This window comes from Hemiscyllium ocellatum, chromosome 14, assembly GCF_020745735.1.
Source record: "Hemiscyllium ocellatum isolate sHemOce1 chromosome 14, sHemOce1.pat.X.cur, whole genome shotgun sequence".
Classification (NCBI taxonomy): Eukaryota; Metazoa; Chordata; class Chondrichthyes; order Orectolobiformes; family Hemiscylliidae; genus Hemiscyllium; species Hemiscyllium ocellatum.
Genome location: NC_083414.1, coordinates 17,832,009 through 17,846,112, shown reverse-complemented (window position 1 = coordinate 17,846,112; position 14,104 = coordinate 17,832,009). Strand labels below are relative to the sequence as shown.

General features: G+C 41.4%; 1 protein-coding gene across 1 annotated transcript in view; it reads left to right on the top strand.

The window, feature by feature from the left end:
• Nucleotides 1–14,104, top strand: part of LOC132822458 (copine-9-like) — a 405,642-nt gene that overhangs the window by 320,135 nt on the left and 71,403 nt on the right. The window contains exon 12 of the mRNA XM_060835837.1: nt 10,627–10,702. Within this exon, the coding sequence (XP_060691820.1) occupies nt 10,627–10,702 (76 nt within the window). The remainder of the gene's footprint in view (nt 1–10,626; nt 10,703–14,104) is intronic.

Below are 14,104 nucleotides of genomic sequence, written 5' to 3'. Positions count from 1 at the left end.
TTTACATCATCATGATAGATTGATTAGAAAATATCTTTAATTCACACCTGCTTTGGAGGTGTGTCATAACAGGTAGAAAGTGCAGATGCTGGAGATCAGAGTCAAGAGTGTGGTGCTGGAAAAGCACAGCAGGTCAGGCAGCTTCTGGGGAGCGGGAGAATCAATGTTTCGGGCATAAGCCCTTCATCAGTGTGTCATAACAGGCTGAAGTAATTAATCCAAAATGTGTCATGATGATGGGGTGATGTTGGTGCATGTTTGATGCCAACCCTCAGGGATGGGTGTACAGGTGTTCGTTGCTTGTGGAGCATATCCTGCGATGTTGGGGACTTATAGAGGCCTGAAGGAGCAAACAGTGAGTGATATTGGCAGGTACCAACTGAGTTCTTTATCTAAGAAACAGTCACAATCTACTCTCTCATCCTCTCTCTTGCTCACATGGGAGAACAAGAAATTGCATATAAATGAAGTAGGATTAGGACATAAATGCATTAAAATAAACTGTCATTCCCAATCATGAGATTCATATCCTGTCATTCAAACTTTAGGTGTGAAATCAGACTTCTATTTCTTAAAAACTCAAGGATTTCATTTTACGAATCTCACCATATTTTCCCACTGACTTGCCATTGCCCAGTCACCTGGGGGGCTTGGAAAGTTCAGCCCATTAACTCTGCCCCTTTTCCCACAGATGCTGCCAGACGTGCTCAGTATTTGCAGACTTTCCTGTTTTTCATTTTAAATCTTTGGGATCAGCAGTATTTTGTTTTTTTTTTCTAATTGTTTAATTGAAGCCTCTGTTAGCAGGTAACAATGCTGTGTTTAATAACACTGATAGTTTAGAGGAGTGCTGAAAGACAGCTGCATTTGCAGAGAAATGTCAGGTTTTGGATGAGACTAAGACTTACTGGTGTGTCTATCCACTTGGGAATAAAATATATCCTTTAGCAATTCAACGAAGAGCAAGTGAGTCACCCTACTGCCTGGCCAACATTGCTCCTTCCTTCCACCAACAGCATCAAAACCAAATTGTGTTGCCATTAATTAATTTCTTGGGGCCCTGTTATATTCAAATGTTGTTTCAGCTGTAACTCAGTTGGAAGCACTCTTGTCTCTGAGTCATAGGTTCTCTGTTCAAATTTAGCCTAGTGCTTGAACACAAATAAATCATGGTTGATACTCCAGTCCAGTACTTGAGAGGCTGCTGCACTGTTAAAAATGCTTCCTTTGGTATGAGACTATAAATTAAGATTTCACCTGCCTGTACAGATGGATGGAAGAAGTCTTAGAACATAGAACACAGAACATAGAACAGTACAGCACAGAACAGGCCCTTCAGCCCACGATGTTGTGCCGACCACTGATCCTCATGTATGCACCCTCAAATTTCTGTGAATATGCATGTTCAGTAGTCCCTTAAATGTCCCCAATGGCTTCCACAACTGCTGCTGGCAACGCATTCCATGCTCTCACAACTCTCTGTGTAAAGAACCCGCCTCTGACATCCCCTCTATACTTTCCTCCAACCAGCTTAAAACTATGACCCCTTGTGTTAGTCATTTCTGCCCTGGGAAATAGTCTCTGGCTATCGACTTTATCTATGCCTCTCATTATCTTGTATACCTCAATTAGGTCATCTCTTCTCCTCCTTTTCTCCAATGAAAAGCGTCTGAGGTCAATCAACCTCTCTTCATAAGATGAGCCCTCCAGTCCAGGCAGCATCCTGGTAAACCTCCTCTGAACCCTCTCCAAAGCATCCACATCTTTCCTATAATAGGGCGACCAGAACTGGACACAGTATTCCAAGTGCGGTCTAACCAAAGTTTTATTGAGCTGCAACAAGATCTCACAACTCTTAAACTCAATCCTCCTGTTAATGAAAGCCAAAACACCATATGCTTTCTTAACAACCCTGTCCACCTGGGTGGCCATTTTAAGGGATCTATGTACCTGCACACCAAGATCCCTCTGTTCCTCCATACTGCCAAGAATCCTATCCTTAATCCTGTACTCAGCTTTCAAATTTGATCTTCCAAAATGCATCACCTCGCATTTATCCAGGTTGAACTCCATCTGCCACCTCTCAGCCCATCTCTGCATCCTGTCAATGTCCCGCTGCAACCTACAACAGCCCTCTATACTATCAATGACACCTCCAACCTTTGTGTCATCTGAAACTTGCTGGCCCATCCTTCAATCCCCTTATCCAAGTCATTAATAAAAATTACAAACAGTAGAGGCCCAAGGACAGAGCCCTGTGGAACACCACTCACCACAGACTTCCAGGCAGAATATTTTCCTTCTATTACCACTCGCTGTCTTCTGTTGGCCAGCCAATTCTCTATCCAGACAGCTAAGTTCCCCTGTATCCCATTCCTCCTGACCTTCTGAATGAGCCTACCATGGGGAACCTTAGCAAATGCCTTGCTGAAGTCCATATACACCACATCCATAGCTTGACCCCCATCAACTTTTCTAGTCACATCCTCAAAGAACTCGATAAGGTTTGTGAGGCATGACCTGCCCCTCACAAAGCCGTGTTGACTGCATTTAATCAAGCTATGCTCTTCCAGATGGTCATAAATCCTATCCCTCAGAATCCTTTCTAACACCTTGCAGACGACAGATGAGAGACTTATTGGTTTGTAATTGCCGGGGATTTCCCTATTTCCTTTCCTGAAGAGAGGAATTACATTTGCCTCTCTCCAACCCTCAGGTATGACTCCAGTTGAGAGCGAAGATGCAAAGATCTTCGCAAGTGACGAAGCAATTGCATTTCTCGTTTCCCAAAGCAGCCGAGGACAAATCTGGTCCAGGCCTGTCAACTTGTCAATCTTAATGTTTGACAAAATTTTCACCACATCAGCTTCCTCTATCTCTGTCCATTCCAGCATGCACACCTGCTCTTCAAAGGTTTCATTTACTACAAAGTTTGTTTCTTTTGTAAAGACAGAAGCAAAAAACTCATTTAGGGCTTCCCCTACCTCCTCAGACTCCACACTCAAATTCCCAATGCTATCCCTGATCGGCCCTACTCTTTCTTTGACCATTCTCTTATTCCTCACATAAGTATAAAATGCCTTTGCGTTCTCTCTAATCCGTTCTGCCAAGCCTTTATCGTGCCCCCTCCTGGCTCTCCTCAGACCATTTTTGAGCTCCTTCCTCGCCTGCCTGTAATTCTCTAGAGCTGAGCTTGACTGTAGCTTCCTCCACCTTATGTAAGCTACCTTTTTCCTTTTGACGAGAAGCTCCAACGCTCTCGTCATCCAAGGTTCCTTTATCTTACCACTTCTTGTCTGTCTTCTAGCATTAATTCAGCTCAGTTACAGAACATAAAACATTACAACTCAGTACAGGCCCTTCAGCCCTCAATGTTGCACTGACCTGTGAAACCAATCTGAAGCCCATTTAACCTATACTAGTCCATTCTCATCCATATGCCTATTCAATGACTATTTAAATGCCTTTAAAATTGGCGAACCTGTTGCAGACCGTGCATTCCATGCCTCTACTACTCTCTGAGTAAAGAAACTATCTTTGACATCTGTCCTCTCAGTTTAAAGCTATGTCCCCTTGTGCTGGCCATCACCATCTGAGGAAAAAGGCTCTCACTGTCCACGCTATCTAATCTTCTGATTGTCTTATATGTCTCAATTAAGTCACCTCTCAACCTTCTTCTCTCTAATGAAAACAGCCTCAAGTCCCTCAGCCTTTCCTCGTAAGTCCTTCCCTCCACACCAGGTAACATCCCAGTAAATCTCCTCTGAATCCTTTCCGCATCTTTCCTATAATGCAGTGACCAGAACTGTATGCAAGACTCCAAGTGCGGCCGCACCAGCGTTTTGTACAGCTGCAGCATGACCTCATGGCTCTGAAACTCAATCCCTCTACCAATAAAAGCTAACACACCGTACGCCTTCTTTACAACCCTATCAACCTGGGTGGCAACTTTCAAGGTTCGATGGACCTGGACACCAAGATCCCTCTGCTCATCTTACCAAGAATCTTACCATTAGCCCAGTACTCTGTATTCCTGTTACTCCTTCCAAAGTGAACCACCTCATACTTTTCAGCATTAACCTCCATTTGCCACCTCTCAGCCCAGCTCTGCAGCTTATCTATGTCCCTCTGTAACCTACAACATCCTTCGTCACTATCCACAACTCTACCTACCTTAGTGTCATCCGCAAATTTACGAACTCATCCTTCTATGCCCTCATCTAGGTCATTTATAAAAATGAAAAACAGCAGTGGACCCAAAACAGATCCTTGTGGTACACCAATATTAACTGAACTCCAGGATGAACATTTCCCATCCACCCTTTGTCTTCTTTCAGCTAATTTCTGATCCAAACCGTTATATCACCCTCAATCCCATGCCTCCATATTTTGTGCAATAACCTACTGTGGGGTACCTTACCAAATGCCTTGCAGAAATCCACATATACCACATCAACTGCTTTACCCTCATCCACCTGTTTGGTCCCCTTCTCAAAGAACCTATTCTTGGTAACCTGACCAACACTTATCTCTCAATCAATATCAGAAAACCATATTATTTTGTCATTATAAACTTGCTGTTTGTGAGCATTTGTTGTGTGTAATTTTGCTGTCACATTTCCTACAACAGTAATTACACTTCAAATGTATTGTGGCTGCAAAGTGCTTGGAGATGGGTATCCAAGATGGCGGTGATCTAGGAGGATCACGTTTCAGAGCTCCACAATGAAGCACAAGCGGGACGAACTTCTAACCAGCCCAACCAGGACCATCATGATATCCTGGGGCTCTGGAAAGGTCGTGCAGTTCCAGGAAATTGTGAAAAATCAACTTACCTGCGTTTCTGCCATCCAGCGATGGGGAAGAAGGGAGGAGGAGCGTCCGAGGCCAGGTCCGTGGCCCAGTCTGCAACATCCTAGTCCTGTCTTGGTGCGGTTTCATCATTATAGAAATAAGGAGAGAATCGTGGAAGCTTCCAGAATCCAGGGGAAGAATCCGAATGCCCTAGTTTACAAGGGCTGTAAGGTCGTGTTCTTCCAGAACTTCTCAGTGGCGGTGATCCAGAAAAGAAAATCCTATGACAGTGTCAAGAGAAGACTAAAGGAACATAGTTTTTATGTTCGATGGATCTTGTGACACTAAGGCTCAGTACTCTCTGGGATTCAGTACTCTCTGAGGTATCCAGTGGTGCTTCAGATCATGTTAGATGGATCCATACATCTCTTTGACACGTCGGAGAAGGCAAGAGATTGTGTGGACAAATTAATCTAATCTGAAAACAATTTAGTACTGTATATACAAATAGTAATGTTGTTTGGGTATGTCTTTGTTTTTTTCTTTAAAAAACAGAGGAAGTCTGTTTGGGCTTTCTTTTCCTTTTTTATTGGTAATAATTTGGTTTAAACTATGTTTGGCAACAGTTGAGATGTGTACTTTCAATTTCTAAGTTGAGTTACATCAAAGGATGGGTGGGGTATTTTACCCTTTTTTCTTTCAAAAAAAAATCTTTATTTACATTGCTATTCCATGGTGTATTTTCTTTCTATTCTGCTTGTGTTTGCAGTGCGGCTCTAGCTAGGAGGAGGGAAAATGGTTGGGATGGCTAGATGCCTACTTACAGGCAGTTTATACCCAGTTTAGGTATTTAAATCCCTGGGCTGCAGTCTTGGCAAAGGGGTGGGAAATAGGGTTTTGGGATGGGTTTGGGTAGGGGGTGAGTTCCCCTATTCAGCACCATTGGTGCTTTATATGTTGGTTTGTTTTTTGGTTTTTGTTGTATGTAATCTTTGACAGCTTTGTAGGTTTGTTAAGTGTCGTGATTTTAGTTTATGTAGATTTTATGTTCGATGGATCTTGTGACACTAAGGCTCAGCAATTTGAGGTTTGAATTTCTCCTCCCTGGATTCTAAATGTCATTGCAGATGGTTACGGCTAATGACTTGATTAAATGGTGCACCTGGAATATTAAGGGGAGTCACTCACCAACTAAGGGGAAGAAGCTTTGTTACAGGAGACACATTTGGATGATAAGGAACATTTGAAACTATAGCAGAATGGCTTTGATTGGGTTTACATTTCATCTTTTAATACCAGAAGTAGGGATGTGGCCATATTGGTTATGAGGAATCTCCCATTTAAGTTACTAGAGTGTGTTAAAGACACACACAGGAGGTTGTAATTCTCAAGCACTGAAAAACGGGGAAGAATATGGTGTTTTAAATGTTTATTGCCCTCTGGCCCATCCCCTCAATGTTTTGGTAGATGCATTATCTAAACTGATCAGTCTTGTGTCCCGACATATCATTATATGGGGAGATTTTAACTGTCTCATGGATCCCACAGTAGACAGATTGCCCAAAGACCCCTGATAATCTCTGTGCAAACTAAACAATTAGTTGATTTGTGCATGGAGTTAGGGTTGGTGGACATCTGGAGGCGTCTCCACCAGGGAGGTAGGGATATTATATTTTTTCCCAATCCACACAGATGTCACACCAGGATTGATTTTTTTTTCTGACCCCCGTGGCAACCCTGGACTTGGTGGCATCTTGTACAATTGGTAATATTAACATCTCTGATCACACTCCAGTGTACCTGTTGGTTAAGATTAAGGACACTATAGTGGGCCTGAGGCACTGGCAAATGGATCCCTGTATCCTCAAGGATAATAAGTTTGTGGAGTACTTCTCTCGGGAATTTCGAGCATTCCTAGACATTAATTCAGGCTCAGTTAGTGGCCCTTTGGGAAACTGCCAAAGCCTATGCCAGGGGGTTAGTTATTTTCTACTCTGGCAGTAGAAGCAGCAGAAGGGTGAGCAGCAACGTCTCCTTGAAGCACAGTTGAAGGCAGCCAAGAAGGCTTACTTTGAAAGGCCCTCGTTGGTCAAGCTACAGAGGATTACAGCGTTGCAGTCTGCATTGAATTCCGTGCTCACGCACACAGCAAAGAAGGAGCTTACTTTTGCTAAGCAAAGGTTATAGGAGCATGGTGACAGGCCAGGCAAATACTTAGCATATCTCGCCAGGAAAAGGAGTGCCCCTCAAGCCATTACGGTGATTAGGGAAGGATCTGGGAATCTAACACGTGACTCCAAAAAGATTATTGTGGCATTCCAGAGATTTTACTCTTAAATTATACCAATCTGGGAGTTGTGAGGAGGGGCGGGCCAAAATGGAATCTTTTTTTAATGTTCTGGAGCTCCCGGACGTGGCCCCTAAACAAGAGTCCTTTCTCAATATCTCTTAATCAGAGCAAGAGGTGCAGGAGGCTGTGAAGCATCTTCAGAATGGAAAGGCGCCCGGTTTTGATGGACTTCCCAGTGAATTCTATAAGGAATTTATAAACATACTGTCAGGCCCAATGCTTAATATGTTTAATGACTCATACAGCCATGATTGTCTCCCGCCATCTCTGAGAGAGGCCAATATTTTGCTTATTCTTAAAAAAAGAGAAGGTCCCGGAAGACTGTGCTTTGTACAGGCCCATTTCACTCTTAAAAGTGGACTTTAAAATAAGACTCTAGCATTAAAGCTGGAGACTGTGTTACCTTTCATTGTTAAAGAGGATCAGACAGGCATCATAAAGGGCCACAGATCCTCCACTAATGTTAGGAGGCTGCTTAATGTAATTCAAGCATGTCAACAACAGTCAATACAGGGCTTGGGGAGTTCTCTAAATGCAGAGAAGGCATTTGACCAAGTTGAGTGGCCGTACCTTTTCTATACTCTGGAGCGGTTTGGCTTGGGCAACATCTTTATAAGATGGGTGAAGGTTCTCTGCAGTGCAGTCATCACCAATGGGGTGCAATCCAGCAATTTTAACAATCTCAGAGGCAGCCAGCAGAGCTGTCTCTTTTCGCCATTGCTTTTTACATTGGTGATTGAACCATTTGTAGGGATCCCAATATATCAGGTCCAGAAGTGGGGTCAAAATTATATAAGATTTCATTGTACATGGACGATGTCCTAATTTTTTTGTCAAAGCACGGTTTGCCTGATACAAATGCATTCACGTGTTTCTTGGGGTACAAGATTAATCTTGCAAAATCAGAGACTATGCCTATGGGTGGTCGTGCAAAGGTACTAGGTCTTAAGAGTGAATATCAATTCCCATTTAAGTGGTCACGCCGGATTTTGTGTATTTGGGTATACTCATTACTCCAGTTTTGGATCGGCTGTTCAAAGCTAATTTTGTTCAATTATTTGACAAAATCAAACAAGGCCTTCAAAGATGGGCGGCGCTTCCGGTCTCGTGGTTGGGTCAGATAGTGCTCATTAAGATGAATATTCTCCCCTGTTTGTTATACCCTATACGGATGCTCCCCCTGATTTTAAATAAGCAAATATTCAGGAGACTGAACAGATGGTTCAGCTCCTTTATTTGGCATCGTAAGCGACCCCTCATTAAATTAGCTAAACTGCAATTGCCTCATTGATTGGGGGGAGCAGATCTCACGAAGAATTAAAAGCTACCAGCGAAGCTCACTTTTATCCTACATGAGTGATTGGGCCTGTGAGGGCCCTCTTTCGATACGGTTAGATATTTACCAGCGTGCTCTTTTTGGAGAAAATGAGGACTGTTAGGGAATATTGCCATAACCCAATAGTAATCAATACTGCTAAAGCATAGAGGCAATTTGGCAGAGGGAAGGCAATATTGGCAAACCATCTTCTCTTACACCTGTAGTGAGTATGCCGGGTTTTAAACCGGCAATGATAGATTCAGGATTCAAACGTTGGGCAGCTAGGAGTGTGTCTTGCACGAGTGATTTATTTAAAGGAGACACAATTATGTCCTTTGATCAGTTAGCACGGAAATATGAGCTATGTAACAGGGACCTCTTTCGTTTTTATTCAAATTAGGGATTTTATTCAAAAAAAGACTACATTGTTGACTGATCCTTACACATCCAATATAGAAAGCAGAGTGCTCAGTGCTAAGAGTACACTTTCTGTCAGCACTTTATATCATCAATTGGGGAATCCCCCTTCAGATGAGTTCGATCTACTTTGCGGGGTGTGGGAGAGAGAGCTAGGTGTTGAGGTCTCCTCAAAGGCATGGGAAGACATTTGGGAAAATCCAAGAAAGATATCAATTTGCAATAGGACCCATGCTTTACAGTTGAAGGTTCTCCACAGGGTCCACTTGGCTCTGGACCGTTTGTCAAAATTTAAACCAGGGGCATCTTCAACATGTCCCAAGTGCAAGGTCTGTACAGGCACTTTTACCCATTGTCTCTGGTCATGTGGTAGAATTCAAACGTACTGGAGTGCTGTAGCGGGTGCAATGGAGAGGATTTTAGGTGTAAGGATGGAGAAGGGCCCGATCTCTCTTCTTCTGGGCCTGCCCAGTGTGTTCCCTGCAGATGCACATAAGAAAAAACTTTTCAACATCCTCACTTTCTGTTCAAGAAAGAGTATCTTCCTAGGTTGCTAGGTTGGGTATCCGAAACTCCCCCCCACCCCCCCTCCCCCCCCGCCAACCCCAGGCCTGTTGGGTTAGCGGGAGATTGTTATGGAGTATATCCCTGTGGATTTTCTCACAAGTATGGTACACCACAAAACTGAGAATTTTTATAAGACATGGCAGCCCTTTTTGGAATACCTGGACACAGATTTATCTGCCACATTAATAAGGGTTTCTATGTAACCATAACAATGGTGTTTTACAAGTCTAATATCCAGGGAGGAGGACCTGTGAACATATGAGTGTCTTGTTTGGCTGAATTGAGTTTTTACTATCTATTACTATTCGATATTATTTATTTAATTAAGTAGTTAGTCGGGGATTTTTAAAATTATATACTTTTCTATATATATTTATACATGTGTACATGAGGGCGGGTTGGGTTTTTTTGTGTTCTTTCTTTGGATTGTTTTGAATTGTATTGTTTTGTATTTGTTGGAATATTTTTTAAAATCTATTTTTTCAATAAAGTATATATTTTAAGAAAAGTGCTTTGAGATAGCTGGAGATCTTTTCCTTTCTTTTTTAAATTGACTGTCATATTTACTTGCATATTAATAGTGACTGCACTTTGAAAGTAATTAACTATATGTGAAGCCCTTTGGGAGAAGGGCTGCCATTTCTTATAAAAATGCTCAGTTTTGTGGTGTAACATACTTTTCAGGAGAAGGAATAGCTTTTAGAAGACCAATGCTGGATACGTTAGAATGTTAAAATAATGATTTATTATTACTACTCCTACAATGAACAAAAACCTCACTGAACCCATCGTATGACTCCCAATTTACACCTCACCTAAAATAGCTGTCTCTTCTGCTCCTGATATAAAACTGTAATTCTAACTGGGATATCATACAAAAAAAACCGCTCCATTATTGTGAGGGGCCAATTAGATGGCAGACACAGTGCAGTTATGGAAGTAGATTAAATTAACTTCAGTTCCCTCAGGACTGTACTCGAAAAGCTGAGGGTATATTAATGTTGATGAGTATTGGCACAGCTTGCCTACCTGGGATTGAGAACTTCTCAGCAAAGGGAAAGGAAAATAATTTCAACTCATTGGTTGTTTATAATGAGATAATATTGTGAAGTTAATGAGCTTTGCTCTCTCTTGTTTCTTTCTGTCTTGCTTCTCCCTTATCCTTGATCTCTAATACAAGCCATGATTTCATTGGGGAGTTCACCACAAGTTACAGAGAACTGTCCCGCGGTCAAAGTCAGTTCAATGTCTATGAGGTGAGTACTGTCTGTGCCTTAAATAGAACTATGTACCCGTTGTGTGTACCATGTAAAGCTTGATAGTGTTATGTATGTAATCCATAAACCTATTTGTTCAGGTGATGTGGCTGTTTGCATGGAGTTATTTATGGTGTTAAGTGTAACTGTATGTGAAATGGCACTATGCTTATGTCGAAGAGTCATTGCCCCTTTTTGCCAGATCCAAAACAAAACAAAGGGAGGGTGAGGTAAAAGCATCAGTTAGAATCATGGCTTGAATTCTTATACTTTCTATGCTACTGATGAAAATGCAAATGACCTGAATTGAATTTTGCAGTTATAATAATGATGAAATTGACATAATTTGCTGAAATTACCATTAGGAAATTCATAGAAGCTTCTGACATTCATCCAGGTTCATTTCATTGTGTAACTCCAGAAGTTGCTCCTTCACAAAGTGTGCTGCTATAGTTGTTGCAAATGGAAATATTTTGAATTCACTGGAATTGATATGAACAGATACAATGGACAGAATAGTCTCCAAGTGTGCTATAGCATTTTTTAGTGCCATTAAAAAAAGAGTTGGTCTAAGATGACTACTTCATCAGTCCTTTATGGTCCTGTACCTAGAATGGACCTCAAAATAAGCAGTGAGCGCAACTGAAGTTTAAAAAAAGTCAAGAGAAAGATCAACCTAGAAAGCTAACCAAAACTGACTACTAGTTTCAAAGCAAAAACTACAACTCTAAAACAACACAAATATAAATCTATGACACGCAAAAGTAAGCAGTTGAATGTCTATGACAGTATTGTTGAATTACATGTTTAATTTAAACTACACTTATGTACAGTATATTGCAAATAATGAGCCTAAACATACATAAAGGTATAGAAAACTTTATTCAGAAAGGTCACCGATCTGAAACGTTAACTCTGACTTTTCTCCAGACCTGCTGAAAATACTAGATTTATGATGAGCCAACCCTCATTGCAATCTCATAATAGTACTACTGCATGCTTATTTGCAAAGATATAGAAGTGGCAATATATCTGAAAAAAAACATTAAAGTTCTAGCCTTAAGTGCAGCTGGAAATGTAATATAGAAGTGTCTCATTGTTTTAATAGACGTAAGAACATAAAACTCAAATTTTTATTTTAATATATTTTCCACATTAATATCTGTACCATTTAAACTATGTCATAAAATCATGGACTTAAGCACCAATCCAGAGACCTATGTATATAACCTTGGCTCATTCTTCAGTGACTGATGTTGCACTGTTAGAGATATCCCCTCTTGTCAACCCTATATCTGTCTTTCATCGTTTTCTTTCTTATCTCAATGGCCTTTATGTTCTAACATGTGTTTTAGCAGATCATCAAGATCCATGAAGCTAACTTCCACATATATCTATGACACCACGTTCTATCTGTCCCTTCTAATAACTCCTCTCAATGCTTCAATGAATAATAAATTCCTCCGATTAAATATCAGGTTACAAAATCATTGTGAAAACAACAAATGCTGGAGTTCAGAGCAGTTCAGACAGCATCTATGGACAGAGAACAAGTAATGTTTTGAGTCGGCATGAATCTGCATTAGAGCTCTGATAAAGAGTCATCTAGACTCGAAACATTAGCTTGCTCTCTCTCCGTGGATGCTGCCTGTCCCATTGTGATCTCCAGCATTTGCTGTTTACAGTACAGACTCCAGCATCTGCAATAATTTGCTCTGACAAAATCATTGTGTTCAGCCTCTCATGACTGCTTTGACTGCTTTGACTGCTGTCCCTTAGCCACCTTCTCAGGCCGAGGTCAAACTCTTCAATGCCACGTTGGCCTGTTTAATTTTTGCTGAACCGTCATCCTCTTGTCAATTACAAATACCACCTGCTTCCATTTCTGTGTCACAAATGCCTTGGTCTATCTACTGTTGGAACTCTTACCTTTGTTACCTCCAGGCTCGACTGTTCCAAGACCATGCTCCAGCCTTTATTAATTGCAGCTTGTCCAAAACTCTACTGCCTGTAACTTTCTCCACACCACATACGACACCATTTCATAATCCCCACCTCTTGCAAACCCCACGCAACACAGAATTTAAAATTCTCATTCTTAGCGATTAATGCCTTGCAAGACCCTAAACCTCAACATCTCTGTAGCCTATTATAACTCCCCTCCTCTCTGTACTCACTTGTTCCATTGACTCAGAAGCCTTGCACATTCTCCGTTCTCTTCAACCCACATTGACAGCTGCACTTTTAACATCCCAGATCCTTTACTCTGGAATTATCTCCCTAAACTACTGTCCAGCTTGCTCCTCCTTTCAAACCCTCTTTAGACCTTATCACTTTAACCATGCTTTTGGTCACACTGCCCAGTCTTTCCTTTGACTTGACAGTTTTATTTTCTCTTATGGTTGTGTGAGATTCCTTGGGGCATTTTCCTACATTAACATTCCAATTAAAATATAGATTGAGATAGTGCTTTCTGCTGTTGGCAGCAATCAATGTCTGAAACAAATCGGCTCTTCTCTGGGAAGATAATGACAGCCCTTTAAAAGAACCATAAGTTCAAGAGGCTAATGTGGCTGACTACTTAATAGTTATAATGGCATTTTATGAATAATACAGGAAGCGAATACCTATATAAATATATTAAAACCCATTACTCTCACAGCATGAATTGTTAAGCTATCAATAAGTTGCAGTACAGCTTCCCTAAGTGCAGTGTTAAGATGTCAGAGGGGAATGAGGGACAAAAATGCTGGACTTGATTGTGGTAACTTGTTTTTAGAACTGCTTATGTTAAGTGCTGGATTGAGGCAAGAGAGTATGTATTAGTTTTGGGCGAGCAGTTTTCTTTTCTCCATGGTTTGAATTTGGGCAAGAAGATTTTAGCCAAGTGTCAGACCGTTCCCACATTTACCAGGTCAGTGTCATCATTTAAAACCAAGAACTGCAGACGCTGGAGATGTCCTGACAAAGGTTCACTGGACTCAAAACATTAACTCTGTTTCTCTCTCCACAGATACTGCCAGACACCGGCTGAGTTTCTCCAGCCATTTCTGTTTTTGCTTCTTTCAGAGTAATAATGCATGATGAATGATTTTATTGTCGTGGATATGTTACAGAGAAAAAAATACAGTGAAAAGCTTCTACTGTTGCCATGATCTAGCACTATTTTGAGTAGTCTAAGAATAATTTTTAAAAAAGATTTTAAATGTAGCATTAAGAAAGTCCATGACCTTTCCCCACTGCTTTGGCACCGCCAACACCAGACCCACCCAACGTCGAAGTTGCTACTCCTCAGAAGCCAATTTTCGCTGCTGGACCTACCTCGCCAATGTCCCCTCTACTGATGTAGCAGCCGATGCTGGGTAATGTGCTCACCCCTCCGTCAGCTGCCTCCTTGCCGCC